Here is a 27,169-nt window from a genome sequence, read left to right as displayed (position 1 = left end):
AGTATCTAAATGGCATCAAACTCACCTATACTCTTGAAAACCTAAGGCATTGATTCTCTATGGTATGAGAACTCCTTTGAGGCATATTGCACCTATTGAAAACAATGTGGACCTAAGGCTTTGAATCTCTATGGAATCTATGTAGATTATCTATGGAAAAGGCACAAAGTTTGAGCCTTTCTCAAGGTATGTAAATTGATACAAGTTTCTAGTGGTATGTCACGCAAGTCTGAGCTCATTATCTCTATTTCATATACAAATTCTGTCGCATCACTTGTGCATCTCATCTCTGTGACATCTAATCTCTATATGTGAGTTCTTCTCTCGGTGGCATGGTATGTGAACTTCTTTGAGGCACATTTCACTATGGAAATTTGCCGACCTGAGGAAGTTTGGGCCTACTCTAGTAATCCGAGTTCTGTATTATGATTCGAGTCATGATCCAATCTATCTCTATTCTTTGCGCAAAACACAGACACTTATTCTCTATGGAAACATGAGTCTATGTCATATCTCTGTAGAAGGGGTCCTAAGACTATGTACTAGTTTGATCAATGGAAAGAGATCCAAGCCTCACTCTTTAAGAAGATATGAGCTTCTTACATAAGTCTCTATTTGAGTTACAATGATACTATTATGTTAATTTTAGGTATGTTCTATGCTTAGAGCAATTTATTTCAATTTTCACAGTTAGCTCAATATCTTTTCCAGATTAGCAATCACATCAGCATTAAAGTAAACTGCAGATAGAACATAAACATAAATCGCAGAAGACATGCCAAGACAAGAGGACACAAGATGTGGCACTAGCCAGGGATAAACCCCAATGTGGGGAAACCCTTGATCAATTCTTCTTATATGTTCTTCAATAGTTCAACAGAGAGAGAGAGAGAGAGATAGTACATTTACAACAGAAGTCAACACTTTGATTTATCTAGATAAGAGCATAGATCATCTCTAAGAAGATGATACATGAGATCAGTTGAAGACATGCTACTTCAACTGATTCTCCAAGGTGACTCCTTCACCTATCGTTGTGCTGCATTTCGTCATCATGCTACACCTCACCGTGCTGCACCATGCTGCACCCATCATCACTATGTTGCATCTCATCATGCTTCATTAATCATGACTGTACCCATCACTGTACTGCATTATGTGCCATTGCTGCACCATGTTGCCATACTGACCTATGTGCTGGCTGCACCTTGCTTGCTTGTTGTCCCTTGCTTGCTTGTTGTCCTTAGCATGCTTGTTGTCCTTAGCATGCTTGTTGTTGCATGCTAGCTGTCCCTTGCATGCTAGCTATACCAATACATGCTTGCTGCACTAAGTATCATGCTGCTGTCCCAATATTAGTTTGTTGTCCCTTGCATGCTTGCTGTAACATTGCATGCTTGGTGTACTTGCTGCTAAGTACCATACAACTGTCCCAATGTTAGTTAGCTGTCCCTTGCATGTTGCTCTCCTTCGGAGACAGATGCTCCGGCTGAAACCCCGGATAAACACTCCGGCAACTCCTTAGCTCCAATTTGCTCGACGAAAAAGCCCCAGCGTCATCCTTTTTTGCCCTCTGCGTTAGCTTTCCCGACAGTTCCGGCTATTCCCGTCAGTTCCAACTTCTGCCCTCTGCGTCAGCTTTCTTGGCTGTTCCGGTAGTTCCCGACAGTTTCGACTGTTCCCGACAGTTCCGGTTTCTGCCCTCTGCGTCAGCTTTCCTGGCTGTTCTGGTAGTTCCTGGCAGTTTCGGTTGTTCCCGGCAATTCAGGCTTTTGCCCTTTGCGTCAGCTTTCCCGTTAGTTCCGGCTTCTGCCCTCTGCGTCAGCTTTCTCGATAGTTCCGGCTGTTCCCGGCAGTTCCAACTTCTACCCTCTGCGTCAGCTTTCCCAACTGTTCCAACAGTTCCTGGCAGTTCCGGCTTCTGCCCTCTGCGTCAGCGTTCCCGACAGTTCTTGCTGCTGCCCTCTGCGTCAGCGTTCCCGACAGTTCCTGCTGCTGCCCTCTGCGTCAGCGTTCCCGACAGTTCTGGCAGTTCCTGGCAGTTCCGGCTGTTCTCGGCAATTCCGGCTGTTCTCGGCAGTTCTGGCTTCTGCCCTCTAGATTAGGGCAACGTTATTCCTTAGGATCTCTCCTCCTACTAAAACCCAAAGACAAGTAGAGAGGAAGAGATCCCAAGTGTGTTGAAATGACTTGAAGGCCACCTCTATTTATACTAAAATGTTGAGCACAAGTGGGGTTTATTTGGTTGCTGGCCGACCTTGACGAATTGTCCCATAACACAAATAAATTCATATCTCCATGAATACTTATCGGAATCGGATGATCTTTAGATCAATCCTACACCTCTCGATGAGAGGGATCTAAGAAAAATATCAGCTTCCATTAATAAGATGACCCACATGGAGTTTGGCCCTAGTTGCCAATTTTAACACTCCCTCTCAACTAGGGAGAACTCCATCCGCTGATCCATATGTCTGACTGTACTATCTTTGCCATCAGTGCCTTGCACTGCTCTGCTTTGCTGAACCATGAAGAAGAAGAATTGATTGAGAATGTCTCATACCATTCTCTACTGACCCGAAGTCAGTTTCATCTGAAGAGAGTGTGTCATATCACTCTTACTGACCCGAAGTCAGTTTTATTGATCCCAGATCAATATCACAAGAGAGTGTCTCAAACCACTTATACTGATCCTAGATTAGTTTCATTGATCCCAGATCAATGGATGTCATCCTAACATAGGGAGTAGGGTAGATACAACGATGCGTCCATCGATAGTACTACTATGGTCCCATGAGTCCCAGACTGCATGCGTAGGATGCCTCAAGGTACTTCCCATGAGTTCCAGACTGCATGGGTAGGATGCCTCGAGGTACTTCCCATGAGTTCCAGATTGCATGGGTAGGATGCCTCGACAAGAGAACTAATCATCTTGTCCACAGGAGAACGAATCATCCTGTCCATTGGTCGCCACAGGAGAACTAATCTTGGCCCATAGGAGAACTAATCATCCTGGCTCACAGTCGCCACGGGAGAACTAATCATCCTGGCCCACAGGAGAACTAATCATCTTGTTCCACAGTTGCCATGGGAGAACTAATCATCCCGGCCCACAGGAGAACTAATCATCCTGTTCCACAGTTGCCACGAGAGAACTAATCATCCTGGCCCACAGGAGAACTAATCATCCTGTTCCATAGTCGCCACGAGGTGTCACAGGGAAAGGTTGAACCTGTCACCTTGTACATAGCGCACCACCAGGGGAGGGTGAGTCGCCCTGTGGTTGTACGTCGCTCCAGTAAGTACTCCAAGCCCTCCAGAGCTCCTAGAGCTCAGTGCATGCAACATGCAGGACCCTTATACGAAGGTCTCTCAACGACTCCAAGTCGTTCGGAAAATCACAGATTTGACCTTTCCCCGAGGCTTTGACAAAGTGTTTGCGACCTATACATTAGTCTCAATGCGATGGAGCCTCCTCGCTCATCGACTTACCATATCCCAGATAAGGTAGTATCTGATGTTTTTCTGCTTGGAGCAATCATCGAATATGGGATTCCTGAATAATCGAATCCCCCTTGGTTGTCATAGAGAACCATAGTGGTATTCATCATGTGTACAAACAGCGCACTGAAGAGCTTCGACAACCAGGCAGCGTCACACGAGATCATACTCGTAGCTATGTATTCAGTCTCGGCGGTGCTTATAGCAACCGACTTCTGCTTCCTGCTCATCCATGATATCAAAGTAGAATCCAAAGAGAACCAACACGTAGAAGTGCTCTAGTGATCCTCCACACTGCCTGCCCAGTCAACATTCGAATAGTCATGCAGCTTCATATTTCCGGCAGTGTATCTCAATCCATGAGAGATTGTGCCCCGCAGATATCTCAATAGATTCTTGGCACCAATCCAGTGACGCTCAACCAAATATGAGGTCACCATGCTAACTGCAAAACATATGTCTGGACGGAAGCTCACCAAGAAAATCAATGCAAATGAGTTTATGAAACTCAGAGGCATTTCCCAAATCTGGTCCAGCATCATCACCATATAACTTTTGAAAGTTGAGATCCTCGAGGTAGTCACGGGCTTGCAGTTTACCATTCCACATCTGGATTCCAACTCCCTCTTACTTCTGCAAGTGAGAGGGTTTGCACCTGTTTGAAATAGGTCATCCTCAGAAGGTGCTGGTATGAGAGGTCTATCATCCACAACCTTCAAACAATGGTTTGGATCGGCTTCACTCTTAGTGAATCTCAGCTTCATCTGACAACTATCAATCCTCTCATACTATGCCTGGGAAGTTTTGCTTCAAGCCATAGAGGGCTTTCTTCCACCTGCATACGTGAGATTCCTGATCATGAATCTCAAACCCCTCGGGTTATTTCAAACTTGTGGACCTGCTACATGAGGGGAATGGTCGTCTTGTAAGATTTTCCTTTGGTACATCTCAGACATGTACTTTCATGATCTTTTTGAATTCAGGCATCCTTGTCACCATCTGACTCACAGACCTCCGGTGCTATGTGTCAATGGACATGGTCCCCAATGGACTTCCTGCAACTTGATACAACCCTGAACTCAAAAACATCTTTGAAAATTCTATTTTCAAACATGTACCTTTCCCTCGATGAGTGCCACCCTGTAACCTTTGACTTCCATTGCCGAAATGGACACTAGGTTCTTCTTGTGATCAGGTACATAAAAGAGATTTTGTAAATGAATCAAGTTACCCTCATTTAATTGAGGGGTAACATTCCCTACACCCTTTCCGGGATAGGTGGCATCGGCTCCAAGTATAATCCCACGATTGTTTCCATCTCTACCAAATTAGAGAGTGCACCCTTCTATTCGATGAAGTGCCTTGAAGCACTACAATCAATAAGCCAGATTTCCAAAGAATCTGAAGGAGAGGGCCAATACAAGATAACGCTTCTTTATCTTATCAAAAACAACATTTGATTCTTCATACCTAGGGTTCCTTGCTTTCATTGAAGAGTCAGCCATTTCCTTGATGACCTGCATTACCTGTCATTCCTTTGATCATTGAAGATGTCCCTGGAATGATTGTTATCTTCATTAAGAGATGTGTCTTTGCCATTCGGACACTCCTTCGCATAATGGCCGAACTTATTGCAACCAAGGCATCTGCCTTTCCTTCCACCCTTAGATCTGGACTTCTCAATGAAGTGATCTTTAGGTAGGCAATTAGAAACTTCCACTGTGCTGTTCCGATAATATATTCTGCTTCGGCTTCACCCTCAGTGACTTTGAAGAGGGATGAGGAATCCACTGATCCTTTTGTCCTTTCCCAATTGTCTTCGGTGATTGCTCTTTCACTCTTGCTTGGGCTTTGTCTTCACCTCACCTTTGATACCATGTTAATTTTAGGTATGTTCTATGCTTAGAGCAATTTATTTCAATTTTCACAGTTAGCTCAATAACTTTTCCAGATTAGCAATCACATCAGCATTAAAGTAAACTGCAGATAGAACATAAACATAAATCGCAGAAGACAAGCCAAGACAAGAGGACACAAGATGTGGCGCTAGCCAAGCCAGGGACAAACCCCAATGTGGGGAAACCCTTGATCAATTCTTCTTATATGTTCTTCAATAGTTCAACAGAGAGAGAGAGAGATAGTACGTTTACAACAGAAGTCAACACTTTGATTTATCTAGATAAGAGCATAGATCATCTCTAAGAAAGATGATACATGAGATCAGTGGAAGACATGCTGCTTCAACTGATTCTCCAAGGTGACTCCTTCACCTATCATTGTGCTGCATTTCATCATCATGCTACACCTCACCGTGCTGCACCATGTTGCACCCATCATCACTATGCTGCATCTCATCATGCTTCATTAATCATGACTGTACCCATCACTGTACTGCATTATGTGCCATTGCTGCACCATGTTGCCATACTGACCTATGTGCTGGCTGCACCTTGCTTGCTTTTTGTCCCTTGCTTGCTTGCTTGTTGTCCCTAGCATGCTTGTTGTTGCACGCTAGCTGTCCCTTGCATGCTAGCTGTACCAATACATGCTTGCTGCACTAAGTATCATGCTACTGTCCCATTATTAGTTTGTTGTCCCTTGCATGCTTGTTGTAACATTGCATGCTTGGTGTACTTGCTGCTAAGTACCATACAGTTGTCCCAATGTTAGTTAGATGTCCCTTGCATGTTGCTCTCCTTCGGAGACAGATGCTCCGGCTGAAACCCCGGATAAACACTTCGACAACTCCTTAGCTCCAATCTGTCCCACGAAAAAACCCCAGTGTCAGCCTCTAGGGTTTTTGTCAGCCTTTTCTGCCCTCTGCGTGAGCTTTCCCAACAGTTCCGGCTGTTCCCGACAGTTCTGCCTATTCCCGACAGTTCCGGGTGCATTTGAAACTACGACCATCAAAACTACTTTAGTTGACGTGAAGTTGATTGCTATGTTGTTCTTGAATTCCAGTTGCCTTCGTTGGTTTGAGGAAGATCCTGTAGGTTTGGATCCATCACTGTTTATAGATAACAATGAGATTTTCTTGAATTTTGGAGATGATTTGTTATTGTTTTCCTTGTTGGCACTATCCTCATCACTTGTTGTTGGATCGGTCTCATCTTTATGTTTCAAATTGCTTGCCTTTTCTTTTGGACCCTTGATTTCACATTTATATTCTACAAGCCATGGTACAATAGTTGGAACTAATTCTTCTTATTTATGGTCTTGATTGAAGACAATATCTTTGCCAAATGTTATGCCTATCTTTCTAAATCAAAGAGCTAATGCGTTGAATTCCTCATTGTACCCTACAGAGACACATTTCTTGCTTTTGTCTGCTAGTTTGTGCCTTCTTTCTTTTGGCATATGTCCATATGCATAACAACTAAAGATCTTGATTTTTATTTTCTTGGGACGTTGAAACAACTCTCTTTCTCTATGAATGTTTAATTACTTAAAACCCCATTTTACCGTGCTTCTGTTTCCTGTAAATTTTCAGCTTCCCAGTTTCATCTATTTTTGTCCTGTTTCAGTCACAACATCTAGTACAAGTATTCTCACAAAAAATATTCCAAAAATTTGAGTACACGAGGATAGATGCTCATGGTATGTGTAATAACTTATCAGATACCTTAAATTACAATGGTGGCGGAAAAATAGTTAACAAACATGTTTATATGCATAACATGTCTTATCAGGGCAAGCACATCATTGGTACTTGTTAGGGTAGATAACACAACGAATGTACTTGTCCTTAAGAGGTGTGTCTTGAAAGACAAAGTACTAATAGGGTTTGCATGCAAAAGATCATTTCTTTGGAAATTATGCAGTTACTGCGTATAGTATTTTTACCCCTCACAAGTGAATATTGGAGTTTAATTGTTCTAGTAAACTTTTTCTGTTGATAGTTTGTTACCATATGGAAACCCAACATGCATAGCACCTGGGTACTTGCGGCAACCTGCATTTTAAAAGGCAAAGAGTATTATGGGTAATGAAATACTCGGAGATGCTGGAGACTTACTGACTTGATTGTACATATAATGACCTTATGCCATGAAGAATTGGGTTGCAAGTTATGGTAAGGTAATATAAATTTATTAGTGTCATGTTACCCACCATTTTGTGGGTGATATCCCTAGGAGAATTTTTTTCTCCATGATGGTCCTCAGCCGGCAGCCAACAACCCCTTGCAGCCACCATCTAGCTCATTGTGCCATTTCTCCGCCACCTGAGCCAGCCATGTGGTCCCTCACCCATCTGTCATGATCGTATGTTTGAAGGTGGGCCTCCCAAACCTAAAGGTATGCCTTGTCATTTGGTGATTGAGTATTTTAGTTTACTTATCATGGAAACTCTTGGGCATGGATTAATGGGGGGATTTGGTGGAAAGAGTGGACTAGGTCTATGCTCTTGTCCCCTAGGTCTCTTTTGGATGTTAACCTTGGACCCTAGTCTCGTGGGATCTCTTTTACTGACCTTTGGGCTTTAGGGATGGTACTACATGGGAAACCTTGATTTTGGTTGTGTGGTCCCACTCCCCGATCCACATATATCACCCCCCTTCCGCTCATTATAATCCCATTCATCACTCCTCCCACCTGGGTCCACATTCCTCCACTAGGACCAAAAAGGGTCAACTAACCTCTTCCCTTTGCCCACACCTTGGGTCAGGCCCAGAACGATGCCCAGAGGTTGATGCAAAAGAAAAGAAAAGAAAAGCATAATTGGCCACATTAAACAGGAAGTTGTACCACAAAATTCAAAAGATGGTCAAGACAATCACATTTAGCACGTGGGCAAAAGCCAATACATGAGCTCTACTTCTTTCCATGGCCATCACCCTGGTTCCTATAGGCCCTAGATGAGCCTCCTCTATCATTTAGGAACCCATGATTGTCCCAAACCCCTGGTGGGCGATGAATTGCCTCACCTTAAAGGGGGTATCCACTGCTATACTTTACACATCATGCTCCCCATTCCCTTGAGCCCCGAGTAGTTAACCAAAGAAAAATCATAAAAGGAAAAAGGCATTTGAAGAAGCATGGAAAAATCAAGGTCAAAGTAACTCATGTACCACGATTGCTCCCTCCTACACATGCTTTACCAAGTATGGACTCCGCTTTCATTAGCTACCCTTGTACCATGGCATGTGACCCAAATTTTCCCCTTCATACCCTACTCTGTTCCATCACTTTATCACATGCCACCACCATTTGAAGGATGTATGGCGGGCATACCACCCCCTTTAGAAGCAGAAACCACCTAATAGGTTATTTGGTTAACCCTCCTTTGAGCTTGGAGACATTTGCACATGCCAAAGCCCACCATGGAAGGGCAAGCCATTATGAAGTGCCCACCTGTTTTCCATTGTTTGTAAACTCTTTTACTTGATTTCTTTAATGACTTGGTGTACTTGAGGGCAAGGGACGCATTGGATCTTATGCAGGATTACAAATGATTTCCATTTTGGGTTTGGTCTCCCTATACAGGGTCCTAACCCTCCAGAGGGCTACATTGGCACATGTAGGGTGTGTGTATTGAGCCATGGCCCCCCACATCAGCAGACAACATTCCATGGATCCCCAGAGTCATTCAAAGATTGCTCGTGGTTCACCTATTGGACAAGGAAGATGCGCTTGGTCCACCATGCCCAACCGGCTCCACAGTTGCAATATACACTTGGCAGATGGTCTAGGATCTATATGATGATGTGGTATCACTTATATCATCATCCTAGCCCTTGCAGATGGTCTACAGACATATTCGATCTGTTTGGAGACCCATGAGGACATTTGTGTGCCCCCACATCCATTTGGGAGCACCACAAGTTTATTACTGGGAGAATAAGGGGCCAAGCCCTTGTCCACTATTTTTGGACTCCCATTTCACATTATGGCACCTATAGACTTCATTAGGCCTCCTCTAAGGCCCAACGACACATGTTATTGATCATTCAACCCTCTTGAGAGGCTTACTCCTTTGTTATTGAGCTATTCTGGCGGGCTTGCCACCAAAAGTACTAGTTATTTTGCACATTATTTTATTCTAGGGGCTAAATTAGGCCAAAATAAGCTAAATCGAATTCATTAGACATTGTATAAATAGATGATGAGTTGATTCATTCTCTCATCATCACTTGGATTGATCATATTCTCTTGTGATATTTTCGCTATCTTTTGAGGATGAGATTTTTGGGATGAATGGATGAATTTCGATGTTTGGATAATCTTATTTGTCTTGGAGCTTCTATGATTGGCATATTTTGGTGATTGGATATATTTTTCTTACATGTAAGTACTATTTCAATGCTATTCTTGTTATTTATGTTGCTGCATTCATGATGCTGGGATTTTTGCTAATCTAGGGTTAATTTGCTGCTTTTCTTAAAACAAAATTGTGGAAATTGAATCTCTAAATAGTGTTGTATCATGTATGGGCCATGTTTGAATGAATGATTGTTCCTAGAGACAATCTTGTTGAACTTGTCTTGAAAAGTCACCAAATATTCCTAAACAAAGTATAAATGACCTTGAAGCTACTTCCATTAAGCCCTAATGCCTACCGAAGTTGCTTTTTAGGCCTCCTTGACAAGTGGAAAACAATCCAAACTCCAAATCTTCCATGATTCCATCTCTCCCAAAGGACAAAGCACCGGTCCTCCTTTGGTGATCACTTCAAATTTCAATTTTCTTTTTCACCTCTCTCCTCTTCTAGGTCAAGTCCCATTAGGCCTCCTAGGGCATCAATTTACTTGCAAACCATCCACTCAAAAATTTCAATCTCTTGGCATCTATTGCGCTGGTGAGTCTCCTAGGCGTCCTCCAAACTTGAAGCGATTCTGACAGTTGGATCCTGAGACATCCCAAGCCCTAGCTCTGAGACCAAATTTTGCCCTTGGTTTCCTTAGGCTAGTAACCTCATTGGGATCATTGCATTACCTTTCATTGAAAAGTCTTTCTTTGATCCCCTTCTCCTCCCTAATTAGGTCAAGCACATCAATGGTTGCTGGATCTTATCCCCTTGACCTAACCTGGGGTCGACTTGGTCCCATGTGGTCCCATAAATTTTGGAAGGTAATTCTTCAGAGACCATTTGGAAACCAAGTCTTTACAAGGGATTTTAGCAGCATTGCGAAAATCACGATTTTTTGAAAAAATCGCGATTTTTTTCGGCATGGCGATTTAATCAGCCGATTTAATCAGCAATTTTTTCGTTTTGAAAAAATCATAAAAAGAACCAAAAAATCATAAATTCCCCATAAAATTGTAAAAATGGGCAAAAAATCGTAAAAAAATCGCCAAAAAATCATAAAAATCATCAAAAAATCGTGGATGCTTTAGATACTTAAAAAATTGAAAAAAATGATTATGACTATTATTATTATTATTTTTTTTCTTTTTTTTTTTCTTTATAATAATGTTGCCGATGTTTTGCCAATATTTTCTCGATTCTTACGATTTTTTTTTCCGATTTTTTCCGTCGCCGATTTAATCTCGATCGCGATGTTCGCAACACTGGTTTTTAGGACTAGGTCCCTCCTCAAAGAGTCTCATTCCCAAAACCTAGCCCCCAAGACCCTCGTGGCCCTTCTTAGAGAGCCTTTCATGTTGCCTCTTGAGCAAGCAAGCCATATATTGAGCCTCTCTTGTGAATAGGCCTCTTTAGGAATCACTCTTTTCCCTCTATTGACCCATTTATCTAGGTGATTCTCTTCTACCAGGTCTCCTCCCATCGGTGAAAGTTCGTAAAGAGTAGGGAGCTTTATCTGAGGTGACAGCGGGCTATTGCTCCATTGTTGCCCTTGACCTAGCAGTTGCCCTTCTAGGATCCCCTTTTAGGACCCTTGCTAGTTTGAGCGGTAACATGTCCAACAAGTGACCAAAAAGTTGGTTAGTGGGACTCAAAAGTACAACCAATGAGAATACACTGTGGGAGTGTAAAAGAAACTACTCTTACTACGCTATTAAAATTGGAGAACAAGGTGACTAACTAGCCAATGGAAACTCTAGAGTGCAGATCTAAGCCAAAATCAAAACCATTTCGGGGTGCCAATAGTTGAGACACCTCTCTTCTTCTATGATGCCACTTTTCCATGTCTGTTGCAACCCTAAGTTATTACGGAGACTTTACTTCGCTGAGTGTAAATCTAGCCCTGGATGCTAGGACAAATTCCTTTTCATTCTAGGGCTCCACATGGTTGATTCCTATTGTTTTGTGTGGCTTGTCCAGTTTGATAGGTCTGTTAAGAAGGAAAAAGAGATTTTAAGAAAGAGTCTTTCCTTATTGATCCCGTCTTTCCAAATTTGTTCAACCTTTTTGCATATCCACTAACCACTGTCATGTTTTAACTTTTTCTTATTTCCACTATTATGCAATTTGGAATTTCTTATGTAATGTCTACGATATATTTTCTTGTGACGCACAAATTTCAAGCCCCATCAATCACCTTTGATCATCAGTGGACATTACCATATTTCCTTTTCTTTCTTTGTAAGCAGTGTCAATTTTTGGCTTGAGGCAATAAGATTCTTTTGGAGGATGTGATGGTGCTTATGTGATTCGATTCTATGGAGAGATTATAGATTGTTAAAATTAGCAACTAGGGCCAAACTCCATGTGGGTCACCTCATTAATGGCAGCTGATATTTTTCTTGGATTCCTCTCATCGAGAGGTGTAGGATTGATCTAACGATCATTCGATTCCGACATGTATTCATGGAGATATGAATTTATTTGTATTTCTTGACAATTTATCAAGGTCGGCCAACAAGCATAATAATGTTTTACACCCCCAACTTATCCTCAATGTGGCATATAAGAAGAGGAGACCTTGAGGCATTAACACACTCATCTCACCATCTCATTCCTCTCTCTCCTAGTCTCTTGGGTATGCATAGGAGGAGGAAGGCACTCACACATGGGAGAAGGAAGGATGCAGGTCTGTTTTAGGGCAGTGTTGACCTAGCGTTGACCATGGAGCAGCAGGACTGTTTTATGCATGCATTGACAAGCGTGGAGGCTTTCTTGACTGCGGTTTGGGTTGGGCAACCTCTCCTAGGCTAGCCGCATTGGTAGACAGCCTAGTGTTGACTTGATTGTTAGAGATTTCAGCAAAATCACATAGATAATCATTTGTCGACGCGTTTCGAACCAACTAGTGTTGACTTGTTGGAGCATATGTTTGACCAGCGTTGACTGGTTAGGGCTAACTGCAATATTGCTGTAGCGTTGACTGCTGTTTGACCTCCTTGCGTTGACTATTTTGGGCTGCTTTCTATTGCTGTTGGAGGTCGAGTTCTCCTAGGTTGATTTGAGGTCATTTGGGAGCTGTTTGACCAGCCTTGACCTTACTGATCAAGATTGTATTGCTACTGTTGTAAATCACAAATTTGTGATATTGTACTATCTCTCTCTCTGTGTGCTGAATTATTGAAGAATATAGAAGAATTGATCAAAGGGTTTCCCCACATTGGGGTTTGTCCCAGGCTAGTGCCACATCTTGTATCTCTTGTCTTGGCTTGTCTTATGTTGTTTACATTTATGTTTTATCTGCATTTTACTATCATGTTGATGTGATTGCAATATTGGAAATTGCTATTGGGCTAATAAGAAGATTTGAAGTAAATTGCTCTTAAGAATATAACATACCATAATTTAACATGGTATTAGAGTTGCGATGAAGACAAAGCTCAAACAAGAGCAAGAGCAATCACTGAAGACAGTTGGAAAAAGACAAAAGGCTTCATGGGTTCCTCATCACACTTCCCCGCTGAAGACAAGCTCTGTGAGAAGTTTGACTATCATGGATGGAAGATGTCTCTTGATTTGACATTGGAAGAGCAGGACATGTTGGACCATGTGAGGGGTACAATTACGGAGCCTCCATCAAATGCATCGGCTGCTACAAGGAACAAATATACTAGGGGTGAAGTCAAAGCGAAGAAGATCATCTGAGATTCAATTGACAAGCGTTTGGTGGCCTACATTTCCGAGTTGAACACCTCCAAGGAGATCTACGATAGATTGGTAAGCTTGTTTAAAGTTAGTGATGCAAATCAAGTTTTGTTCCTAAAAAATAAATTGAAAGATATTAAGAAGGGCAAGGACGAAGATATTCAATCCTACTTCTTAAGGATCACTGGGATCAAGAATGATCTCCTATCGATTGGAGAAGTCATTCCTGACAGGGAACTAACTATCACTACCCTTGGAGGGCTCCCATCCGAATGGTATATATTTAGAACCACTCTTCTCAACAATGATCGAATTCCGGGATTTGAAGAATTGATGTCGAGATGCATTCAAGAAGAGACAAGGATGGTGGAGCAAGAAATGCCTTCAAGCAAAGGCAACCCCACTGCTTTCTCCTCTCATGCCAAAAGGAGAAATAATTCTGGGTCCAAAGGTCATTTCAAAGGAAAGCCCACATCAAAGGTTGGAAGGAAAGGAAGATGCTTTGTTTGCAATAAATTTGGCCACTATGCGAGGGAGTGTCCAAATAGAAAGGACACATCACATGACGATGATCAAAATCACTCCCGGGGCAACTCCAACCACAATCAAAGGAATGGCAGGTTCAATGGCAAAGGAAAGAGGAATGCGGGAAATCAAGGAAGTGGTCAACCCTCCAAGAAAGCAAGGAACTCCAGGTATGAATCAAATGTTGTTAACAATAAGATGAGTATTATCTAATATCGACCCTCTCCACTATTTTTCCTCCGGACTCATTGGGCAATTGGCTTATTGATAGTGGTGCTTCAAGGCACTTCACTAGTTACAAGGAAGCTCTCTCTAATTTGATAGAGAAAGAGACAAACTTGGAGACAATTCCACCTATCCCGTAAAGGGTGTAGGGAATGTTACTCTTCAATTAAATCAGGGTAACACAATTCATTTGCAAGAAGTCTTATATGTACCTGATCTCAAGAAGAACCTGGTGTCCATTTCGGCAATGGAAGACAAAGGCTACAAGGTGGCCTTCATCGATGGCAAGGTACGTGTGTGGAAAAAGAATTTTAAAGATGCTTCTACTCTTGGGTTTCGGGTTGACTCTTTATATCAAGTTGGAGGAAGTCCGCTAGGAGTCATGTCTTGCGACACATCTCTACAGTTTGAACTATGGCATCGAAGGTTTGCCCACCTTCATTATAAGGCTCTACCCGATGTGAGACAGATGGTGACAGGGATGCCCGAGTTCAAAGTAGAGCATGAAGGTGTATGTCTGGGGTGTGCTGAAGGGAAGCTTAAAAGGGGACCATTCCCCTCAAGCCATAGCAAGACCTCCGATATTTTGCAGTTGGTTCACTCCGACATATCTGGTATGATGCCCATGAACTCTTTGGGAGGATATCTATATTATCTCACTTTTACAGATGATTATTCTCGCAAGACTTGGATATACTTCTTGAAAAAGAAGGATGAAGTGTTCTCCTGGTTCTGTCACTTTAAAGCCTTGATTGAGAATCAAACCGAGAAGAGAATCAAGATTTTAAGGATTGATAATGGGACTGAGTATGAATCCAATGAGTTCCATGACTTTTGCAAAGAAGCTGGCATTAAGAGGGAGACCACAACACCATACACTCTTGAGCAGAATGGTGTGGCTGAGAGGAAGAACCGTATGATTATGGAAGCTGTTCGTTCCATGCTCCATGATCAAAGGCTTCCAAAGTTTCTATGGGCTGAAGTTGCGAACACTGCCATATATGTTCAAAACCAATGCCCTCATCAAGCATTGGATTCCAAGACTCCCGAAGAAATGTTCACTGGTAAGAAACCTGATGTCTCTCATTTTAGAATTTTTGGAAGTCCCGTATATTTTCATGTGCCGAAAGAGAAAAGAAGCAAATTGGGTGCATCTGGAAAGAAGGGAATCTTTGTGGGCTATAGCGAAAATTCTAAGGGCTATAGAATCTATGTGGCTGGTCAAAGGGAAGTCGAAATAAGTCATGATGTCACCTTTGACAAAGATATGGCTCTTAGCAAGGTTGACAATCTTCCTATTCTAAGGAAAGATAAAGAAGTTGACACCAGGAAGCCAGATGAGAAGGAAGATGAAACGATGCCCGATGTTGAAGAACCTATGGATCCTATTGATCCCCCTCCGCAAGAGCCTTCCTCTTCTAGGAAGAGGCCCTCATGGCTTAGGGGGACTCTTGAAGATGCCGAGAGACATATTGCACCTAGAGGGACTTTCCGTGAAAGTAAGAAGCCGACCAGGTATCAGGGATACTTGACCATTATGAGCACCATCATTCAAAATGAGCCTTCATTGTTCAAAGAAGCTGTGAAGCATCAAGTATGGAAGGATGCTATGAATGAAGAATACGAGTCCATCATGAAGAATGATGTCTGGGATGTGGTCCCCAAACCCTAGGACAAAACAATTGTCACCTCGAAGTGGCTTTACAAAATAAAGCATGGAGCTGATGGGAGTGTTGAAAAGTATAAGGCTCGCTTTGTTGCTCGAGGCTTCTCTCAAAAGGAAGGTGTAGATTATGATGAGATATTTGCACCTGTTGCCCAATACACCACCATCCCCTTGATCATAGCCCTTACTGCTTCGCAAGGATGGAACCTACATCAGATGGAATTTAAGACTGCGTTCTTGCATGGTTCGACTAAAGAGGAAGTCTATGTGGAACAACCCGAGGAGTCTGAGATTCATAATAGGGAATCTCACGTATGCAGGTTGAAGAAAGCTCTCTATGGGCTGAAGCAAGCACCTCGAGCTTGGTATGAGAGGATTGATAGCTATTTGATGAAGCTGGGATTCACTAGGAGTGAAGCCGGTCCGAACCTTTACTTTAAGGTTGAAGATGATAAGCCTCTCATATTGGTGCTGTATGTTGACGACCTCTTTCTGATAGGTGCAAATCCTCTCATTCACAAATGTAAGAGGGAGTTGGCTTTTGAATTTGAGATGAAGGAACTAGGAGTGATGCATTATTTCCTAGGGCTGGAGGTCTGGCAAAAGCCAAGAGAAATTTTCCTATCTCAAGGAAAATACGTGGTGTAGATATTGGAGAGATTTGGTATGGTGGACTGCAAGCCCGTGACTACCTTGATGGAGCTTAACTTCAAGAAGTCATGCGGTAGTGTTGGCGGACTTGTATTGGGTAATGCCTCTGAGTATCGTCAACTCATAGGAGCATTGACGTTCTTGGTGAACTCCCGTCCGGATATATGTTTTGCAGTCAAAACGTTGAGCCAATATATGGTTGAACCTCATCACTCACATTGGACTGGTGTGAAAACCTTCTGAGATATCTTCGGGGCACAATCACTCATGGATTGAGATACACTAGCGGAGATGTGAGGCTACATGGATATTCCGATGCTGATTGGGCAGGCAGTTTGGTGGACCGAAAGAGTACTTCCGGGTATTGCTTCTCTTTGGGTTATGCTTCGATTTACTGGATGAGTAAGAAGCAGAAGTCAATGGCTTTGACCATCGTTGAGGCTGAGTACATTGTTGCGAGTATGGCCTCCTATGAAGATGTCTGGTTGCGGAAGCTCTTTAGTGAGCTCTTTGGTCATATGTTGGATACTACCGTGATCCTCTGCGACAACCAGAGTGGGATTCGTTTATCTGAGAATCCCGTATTTCATGATCGCTCCAAGCACATCGATCTCAGGTACCACTTTATCCGGGATATGGTACGAGGAACAATAAGGCTCCATCATATTGGGACTAATGAGCAAGTTGCCGACATTCTGACAAAGCCCTTGGGAAAGGTCAAATTCCTGACTTTCCGAGAACGACTAGGATTCGTTGAGAGACCCTCTTATGAGGGTACTGTAAGATACATACATTGAGCTCTGGGAGCTTCGGGGGGCTTGGGGTACTTCAGGAGTGACGAGCAGCCATAGGGTGACTCACCCTCCCCTAGTGGTGTGCTATGTATAGGGTGAATGATTCAACCTTCCCCGGTGATACCTCGTGGCAACATGTAGGTAGAAAGAATGGTTCATCCTTCTCATGCTGAGACATCCTACCCATGCAGTCTGGAACGCATGGGAAGTACCTCTCATTTGGCCAATGAGTAGGGAAATGAGGATAAGGACCATAGTAGTATCGATGGACACATCGTGTATCTACTGTACTCCCTATGCTAGGATGACATTGATCTGGGATCAATTGGAATTGACTTTGGGTCAGTAAGAGTGATATAGCTCATTCTCTTTTTGGAACTGACTTCGGGTCAGTAAGAGTGGTATGAGACACTCTCTTTATTTGGAACTGATTTCGGATCAGTAAGAGTGGTATGGCACACTCTCTTCATTGGGATTGACTTCGGGTCAGTAAGTGCTATTGGACACTCTCTTTTATCTGGGACTGATTTCGGGTCAGTAGAGGATGGTATGATACATTCTCGATCATTTCTTCTTCTTCATAGTTCAGCAGAGTAGAGCAAAGCCGAGCAGTGCATTTGATGGCAGAGATAGTACCGATAGACAGATGGATTAGTAGATGGAGTTCTCCCTGGTTGAGAGGGAGTGTTAAAATTGGCAACTAGGGCCAAACTCCATGTGGGTCACCTCATTTATGGCAGCTGATATTTTTCCTGGATTCCTCTCGTCGAGAGGTGTAGGATTGATCCAATGATCATCCGATTCCGACATGTATACATGGAGATATGAATTTATTTGTATTTCTTGACAATTTGTCAAGGTCGGCCAGCAAGCATAATAGTGTTTTACACCCCCAGCTTATCCTCAATGTGGCATATAAGAAGAGGAGACCTTGAGGCATTAACACACTCATCTCACCATCTCATTCCTCTCTCTCCTAGTCTCTTGGGTATGCATAGGAGGAGGAAGGCACTCACACATAGGAGAAGGAAGGATAGAGAAGGAAGGACACAGGTCTGTTTTAGGGCAGCGTTGACCTAGGGCTGACCGTGGAGCAGCAGGACTGTTTTATGTATGTGTTGACAAGCGCGGAGGCTTTCTTGACTGCGGTTTGGGTTGGGCAGCGTCTCCTAGGCTAGCCGCATTGCTGGACAGCCTAGCGTTGACCTGTTGGAGCATATGTTTGACCAGCGTTGACTGGTTAGGGCTGACTGCAGTATTGCTGTAGCGTTGACTGCTGTTTGACCTCCTTGCGTTGACTGTTTTGGGCTGCTTTCTATTGCTGCTGGAGGGCGAGTTCTCCTAGGTTTATTTGAGGTCATTTTAGAGCTGTTTGACCAGCCTTGACCTCGCTGATCAAGATTGTATTGCTGCTGTTGTAAATCATAGATTTGTGATATTGTACTATCTCTCTCTCTCTCTCTACTGAATTAGTGAAGAATATAGGAGAATTGATCAAAGGGTTTCCCCACATTGGGGTTTGTCCCTGGCTGGTGCCACATCTTGTGTCTCTTGTCTTGGTTTGTCTTCTGATGTTTACATTTATGTTCTATCCACATTTTACTATCTTGTTGATGTGATTGCAATATTGGAAATTGATATTGGGCTAATAAGAAGATTTGAAGTAAATTGCTCTTAAGCATAGAACATACCATAACTTAACATAGATGCCCTGCATATCATACTTTGACTTCAGATTCTCTTTGGGGTGATGCATTTTGGGCAATTTTCATGATGGTCTGGTTGATAGTATATTTCAAGACTTCTTGATAACATTTCTCTCTAATGAGTTCTCCAGGCTAAACTTTGTGGCTAGCATTATAACTTATGCAGCGTGTTTCTTTTGTCTGTTTACTTGAATGAGTTTGAGGCCTCTTAAATATTTCCTTGCTTATCCAGGTCTTCTTTAAAATGGTTAGCTCAAATATTCGACATCTCCCTTACATATCATTTGTTTGTCTGGTTTTCTTAGCCTTATTTCTTGCCATCCATGTTTGTCTAGTGTTTCAAATGTGTGTCTATAGTTATGTCTATAACTAGATCTTTGAGTTGGGGGTATAACCCAACCCTCATAGGTGGATTTTTAAATAAATTTTTTAATTTTGGTTTTCCTTGTCTCCTGTCTTTAATATTGTGTGTTAATTGTGCCTGCAACTTTGTTTTGTTTGTTGACATTGTTTTGCACTGTGCAAGCTTTATGGGATGGGGTTCGGTGAAGACTAGTTCATGATGGCACTAGGCTATGTACAAACATGGATATCCTGTTTCTCTTAAAATGGTTGTGTAATGTTATGAATATATTGGAACATTATTATACAAACATTAATATTAGCATAATGTACTTAGTGAAGCTCTGGAGGACATATCTGATAGGAATATGAGATTTTTAAAGTACCTAAAAATCAGTGTTCCACCAAGTTTTCTGGATGCGGGGACACGGGAACAGGGAGATGCACAGGTGGGGGAGGGGGGAGTGTGGGAGCACCCCCAAACTTTAGGGAAATTCAGGGGGGGGGTGGGGGATGTCGTGGTGTGTACGTATTAAAAGCATGATTTAAATTCAATAATAAAATACATTGTTTCATGCATCATAAATGATTCAATGAAATAGAAATAGTAATATATTGTATACATTGATTTAAATTCATCATTCATTATTCTAGAATCTGATTCGTACTAAGCAAAATAGTAGATATTAAAGTATGAAGACTGGAATAATAATTTGAAATTACTCAAAGTCAAAACTAGTAAAAAGTGATGGAGTCAAAGACTTGGTCTAAGTTAATCAATATCTAGAGTCATGACTCAAAAGTTAAAACTAAATGGACAATGAACCAATATTATTAGAACTGGACCTGTGATCGAACCGGTCGACCCCAAAATTTGGAATTGGAAAAAATAAAACAGACCAAAAAATAAATAAATATTCAAATTTGAAAAAAATCGGTAAATATTCATGTGCATCCATATGAATCCAAACCATGTACAGAATTATGCAAAGTTTTTGACATATATAGCAAGGGTGCATATAACCAAAATAGCACTAAGTGAAATCCATATTTGAACCAAAAATACATCAACAAAGAGGCTCTAGATGGCATTTTTGTCCAAAAAAATTCATGCTACAACATATACCTACATATCATCAAAATCATAGCATATATTGGGATCCTCATCATCAATATTACCTTCTAAGCTTTAAAATAAGATAGAAAAAGCTTAACATATCAAGTCGAGATTTTGTTTGAGTGATAGGTACAATTTTACTAGAGCCATGACAGAGGAGTTCAATAATCAATGCTAGCAACATCGAGGTACATAGAGGGCCTTGTGTTCTTGATTAAGTGCTAGTTCTATACTCTCATACATGATAGATTCCAATGGAAATGTTGCAATTCCCCAAATCCCGAAATCTTGAAAACTGTTAAGTCTGCTGGATTTTGAGTGGGATTTAAAATTCTACTTTGTCCACATGAAAGACAATGAGGTGAGAACCACTCAAACATCTTGAGTCGATTAATTACATAGCATTAGTAGGGCCCTAGGTTTGAATATTAGGCTTCCCCACTTATAAATCATTGTTTTCAAACAAAATTCTAAAGGGACACCCACAAACACCCCTTTTGGGAAACGTGTCCCCCCACATTGGCGAAACATTTCCCCCTGCGTCTCCCCAGGTTTTCCCAAAAGGGGGATGTGGGGAAATGTTTCCCCAGGTGTCCCTCCGTCCCAGGTGAGTGGGAAATGTGGGGTGTGTGCACCTCACCTTGGGGAACACATCCCCATGGAACACTGCCAAAAACTAGCAGTTGGATTCATGCGGCAGGTTCAATACCAACTGTATTAATGTAATCAGTCATCTATGTCAACAGATTCTATTTTTGACAATAACTATAATTACCGATATTTTTATTGCTATTTTTTTTCTTTGATTAAACTAGTTTTGTATTGGAATTGCAGGCCATTTAGATTGCCATCCATCCTTGTTGGGGACGGCAGGCTTGGTGGTATTTCTGGAACGATTTCAGCATATGAGAGTTTATGTCTCCGAGGCTATGACATCAATGCAGTTATATTGGCAGATAATAGTCTTCTCAATGAGAAGTCTTTGTCAACATATTTACATGACAGGTATGCTTGCAAGATCCTGCTCACTATGTCAAGGCCTAGGCCCAAAATGAACTAAAATGATTAATATTCTGCTGTCTTTCATATTGATAGTTTGTACGAGAAAATACAAAAATAAGAAGAATACTGTTGAGAAAAACACAAGTAATTTCTAAGTGGATTTACTTGTGTGTATTTTTTGTGTCTGTTCTCATCCACTGAGTTGTGAAAAGGTAATTTTTTTTTACTCTGCAAGGTCTTTCTAAATGGTCAACTGTTTTAAACAACACTAGGGCCACTCTTCAGGTTTTGGTGAAGGCTTTATGAGGTAAATATCTTGTACCTTTATCCGCTGAACTATGAAAAACCACTTTCAGTGTATTGGCTTATCTGATGTGTAATTTTTGAGCCTTTGAGATAGTTTTGTCCATGCTTCTTAATCATACACACTTCTAAGCGAGTGCCACTTCTATCTTTTAAAATGAATGGTGCACACTGCAAACAATTCTTGGTTGTCTTTATTGTTAGTAATGGCATGCACTACTTATATGGTTGTATTTATGGATTATTTCTGTATTTGATACTTCATACTTGTCTTCTTTGGAGTGTCCTAGATTCTTAGTATTGCTGAGGTTACTGTGTTGTTATGAAAAGGTAATGCCTTTATACCATACTATGTCTTAATCACCCTCCTAATTTGTCTAAGTTAATATGTAATAACTTCTAAGCTATATGAAACTCCTGTATCCTTCCACAACACTATGTGGATACACGTTCCATATTGTAGAATTGCCCTTTTATGATAAAAATGAATGATTATATTTTGCAGACTATCTGAAATAGACATGAGGCGCGTTACTTTTAAATTCGAAAATGTTTTCAAAGACCTGGATGCAAAGGAATCTCTAGAGGAAACCGGGGCAATAATTTAAAATTAAACTCCCATCCTGCATGTGGAGGCAGACTCTGAAGAAGAATAGAGCAAGGGCAAACCTGGGTGAGGAGATGGACTTTGAAAAAGAAAACTCAGGTTGAGAGTTGTATGCCTATGTGAGACCAATTGTAGAAGTGTGTTTGTTAACTGTGATAAGGGTGAATCTGGGTGCAGATGTGTATGATCTGAAAAAAAAAACCAAAGTTGAAAACCTAAAGCAGCTAGATTTCGATCCAGATGCAGAGTTGGACTCTGGAAAGGACCATAGAAAGGGCAGGAATGAGGCTCTAACACCACTTGATATGAGGACACAACAGAAGTGTTAGAAAGAACATTTTCATGAGGATAAAGATTATCATAATGTGTTAGTTTTGTGCAACTTAGGAAGGCTAGCCATTATCACCTCAGTAGCTCTTCCCCTCTCTTTTGGTTGGCTCTTCTTTAAGTCAAGGGGTTATGGTTATGTAGTGCGGGTCTTAGTTGATACAGAGAGAGCAAGCCTTAAGAGAGTTTATGGTTGTCGTGAGATATGAAATGGGATGGAAATGGAAAATGGGATAAGGACAAGATAGGAAAATGGACTGTCAAGATAGGAGAATGAAGCACAAAAAACGAGACATGAAAAGAGATGGAAGGAAACCAGTGTCTATCAATCATAGGCTATGAGATGTTACTAAATAGAGGGATTAAATTTGTCATATCACAACTATTTCAGTGAAGGTGTTAAACGAATGAAAGGGTTGTATCTTCCACCTCCAACCAACAATGGATAAAAGGATGTTTTGTATATTTTCCATTCTAATTATCTGTACTTAGGTAAATGGGCTAGTTTGTGAGACTGATCCTTAAAAGTGTTTTCTGGAAATTACACGGAAATAAATTTTGGAGGGCCTTAAAGGTATCATCAATCAACAAAACATAAAAGTGTTGTATTATTAATCCAAATCTGCAATTAGTTTATTAGAAGAATGGAAATAAACAGAAATAAAATGATAAGTGAATCAAGAGGGAAAATCCTCCTCACATTGATTTACACCTAAATAAAAATATTTAGGCTTTTATATTAAATTGAAATAAGAAAATTTCTATATGATTTAGAACAATGGAAGCATTAAATTTTACACCAAAGTAGAAAGCTATACTTAATGTTTTCATTAGTCTTCAATATTGGTAATAGAAATGTTAAGTTTAGGTATGTTCTATGCTTAGAGCAACTTATTTCAATTTTCACAGTTAGCTCAATATTTTTAGCAATCACATCAGCATTGAAGTAAACTGCAGATAGAACATAAACATAAATCGCAGAAGACAAGCCAAGACGAGAGGACACAAGATGTGGTGCTAGCCAGGGACAAACTCCAAGGTGACTCATTCACCTATCATGTGCTGCATCTCGTCCATATGTTGCACTTCACTGTGCTGCACCATGCTGCACCCATCATCACAATACTGGACCTCATGCTGCTGCTGTCCCAGTGTTTACCTAGTGCCACGGCTGCACCATGCTATGCCCATGTGCTTGCTGCACCATTGCTGCTTTGTGTCCTAGTTGCATCAAGTACTATACTGCTGTCCCATACAACACTCTACTTGCAGCTGTCCATGCTTTACCATGCTGCTGCTGTCCATGATTCTTCATGCTTGCAGCTGTCCCATGTTGCATCATGTTTTACCATGCATGCTATAATACCTCATCATTGCCATGCTGTCCCATTGCAACACCTATGTCTAGCAATACTGATCATATGTATTGCTGCCCATTGCTGTTATGACTATGTTCAGGTTAGGGCTACCACACAGTCAGGAGATAAGTCCTTTTAGGACTACAGTTTATCTTGAAGAGCTTTCCCTCATGCCACGCTGCCCTTTGAAGGTGCTGTCCACCCTTGACACAACCTCAGCTATGTGCTCTGGCTTGCAGCCTAGCACAACAGCTAGCTGTAGCACTCCGCCTTCCCAAATGATACCCAAACAGCAGCGTTTCTTTCCTCATGAACTCGGGCAAGCTAACAACACTTACCTGCACTCAAACGCATACATATACAACCCTAAATCTCTCCTCCTTGTGACTGTGGCTTCCCTGTCTTGCTGCTATCCATGCCCACGTTGCTTCATGCTATGATAAGGTCCCTTCTGCTGTAGATGAAGTCCTTCTTATGCTGCGGCTAAGGCCTTGACTCAGGGCTCCTCTTGACAGCAGTTTAGGGCTTCCTCTTGATAGTGGTTTAGGGCTCCCATTAGCTATGGATAAGGGCCTTCCCTTTGCTGCGGTTAGAGCTCCCTTTGCTGCGGATTAGAGCCTTCCCTTTGCTGCGGATTAGGGCTCCCTTTGTTGTGGATTAGAGCCTTCCCTTTGCTGCGGATTAGGGCTCCCTTACTGTGCATTAGAACTCCTATTGACTGCAGCTAGGGCTTCTTAGATCTACGGCCAGATCTCCTCCAAGACTGCGGCTAGGGCTCTCTTAGATGATTGTGTCTAGGGCTCTTTTAGATGACCCTCTCCACTGCGTCTTCCTTGAGAGAAGACAAACACAAAACAAGTGGAGAGAGGGAGGGAGATCATGAGAGTTGTGTTCTCAAATGATTCAAGTTACCTTTATTTATACAAAAACGTGGAGCACATGAGGGGTTTATTTGGTTGCTGGCCGACCTTGACGAATTGTCCCATAACACAAATAAAAACATATCTCCATGAATACTTATCGGAATCGGATGATCTTTAGATCAATCCTACACCTCTTGATGAGAGGGATCCAAGAAAAATATCAGCTGCCATTAATAAGATGACCCACATGGAGTTTGGCCCTAGTTGCCAATTTTAACAAGGAGTTCCATCAAGCTTAAATTCGTAAGCTTGATGCATCATCTCCTCTTTAACTCCTAATTCTCCATTTGCCAATTATCAATGAAATAGAGATAAATTCCTCTTTAGATAGAGTGAGTTAAATCTCTCATACAACAAAATATATTATCTTTTTAACTACATGACAAGTCTACAAATTGTAAAATATTGTAGTTAGATCCATGATTGACAATGTCAAAGCATGTGGACACTAGCCTCTCCAAGAGAGAATGCACCATGTAGAAATATGTATTATACCAAGTCAAATGCTAAATGGTCCACATAGAATTCACCCTCCACGAATTGTTACATTCAAAATATAATAAAATACTCTTCAATCTAGGAGGATGTGCTCAAGTGTCCACCTAGAAAAGCTCACAAAGTGTGCTCTCCAAGGTGCATGACAGATAAAACAATAAAATAATCCTTCTAGGAGAATGCTCCATAACCAACGTCCAAAAATAAAAGGTAGTCCACAAGATGTATGCAACCAATTCGCATGTGCAAATCCCAAGGCAACCAACTCCATGGATGAATGTGTAAGTCGTAGTCAAACCCCAAAATACTAAGTGGGAAACTTCCAACAAAACAAATCCAAGGAGAGAAGGGCGAAATAGGGTTTTGACTATGCCAAAAATCCATGAAATTAATAAATATACAACTTCAAGAATAACAACAAATGTATCCACAGGTTTTCCCTCCAAGGATGTGCCCAAATATAGTCAAATGACCTAGTAAATGCATGTAATGTGTCACCTTACCCTTTCAAGTGGGGAAAGGAAGCCAATGAAGTAGGGTGTCCATGTTGTTAACATCAATTTGGATAAATTAGATTAATTTAACCATTGAATTGTTAAATCAACATCAACATGTAGGCAAAAGGTAAATGCTCAATATATCTCTCTAATCAGTCACCGACAGATTAAATCACCATGGACATGTCCACCAATGAGGGGTACACTAGTAAAATGTTGTACCATGTAAATAAAATATATTCTCCCTTGCAAAGCCTCATAATGATAACAACAAAACATAAAGCCCAACCTAAGTTGCAACACCACCAAGGGATTATTACATCAAAAGTCATCTTCTAACCTTAGGAATTAGGTTAAATCACCATCAAATCATATGTAGTACCCCCCTCTAAATGAAACTTAGGAAATGACATACCAATGAGGGTATTAACATGATTAAACACATTTCCCCTTAGGTGATGTCTGGCAAATGTTACATTATTAAGTTATGTCACCTAGAAAAATCCCACAAATGCAACATGAATTGTTTAGCATAACAACATCATAAGAGAAGGGGACATAACATAGTGCCAACTCATCCAATCGTCAAGTGTGTTCCCCATTACAAATACGACACATGAGGACTGTTACCCAACAAAATGGGTAACTCTATAGGAGAAAACTTTGTCTCCTATCTTGGACAACTAGCCAACTAGCAATCCTACACATTTGCTCATTGATGATGATATGCCAGTTCATCTGCCATCTGCACTGGTCATACACCTCTCACCATCCAACATTCCTCTTGGATGAAGGTGGGTTACCACTCAACAGGTACATTGACCATTTTGCAATTGAGTGCTTTTACTTAATGTTTTGGGCATTTAGTATGCATAAATGGGTGATCTAGATGATTGACCAATATTGACTGTAGACTTGTTCTCTCAACTTACCAAGGGTGTTAATCTTTAGCCCTAGTCTAGTTGGACCAACCCTAAGGCCTTAGGGTTATATGAGGGACACTACTTGGGAAAATTGGATTGAAATAACATGTCCATTCTCCTTTTCCATGCTTAACATTTTCCATGTCACATCATTTTCCTTGATATCATCTCCATCCCTTGGGTTAACTGTAATTGGTTCATTGGGATTTGGCACTTACATATCCACATCCTTGTGTTGGGCTGAAAAAAATTGCCTTGG

At 41.4% G+C, this 27,169-nt stretch overlaps 1 protein-coding gene across 1 annotated transcript in view; it reads left to right on the top strand.

Annotated features, from left to right (window-relative positions):
- BIO1 (adenosylmethionine-8-amino-7-oxononanoate transaminase) overlaps positions 1 to 27,169 on the top strand; it is a 312,590-nt gene that overhangs the window by 30,863 nt on the left and 254,558 nt on the right. Inside the window, exon 2 of the mRNA XM_089373845.1 lies at positions 21,310 to 21,480. Coding sequence (XP_089229971.1) covers positions 21,310 to 21,480 — 171 coding nt within the window. The remainder of the gene's footprint in view (positions 1 to 21,309; positions 21,481 to 27,169) is intronic.

Source organism: Pinus tabuliformis, chromosome 8, assembly GCF_031772625.1.
Source record: "Pinus tabuliformis cultivar Carrire ecotype Pingquan chromosome 8, CPIR1, whole genome shotgun sequence".
NCBI classification, from domain to species: Eukaryota; Viridiplantae; Streptophyta; class Pinopsida; order Pinales; family Pinaceae; genus Pinus; species Pinus tabuliformis.
Note: the sequence above shows the minus strand (reverse complement) of the source record. Positions and strands in the feature narration are given on the sequence as shown.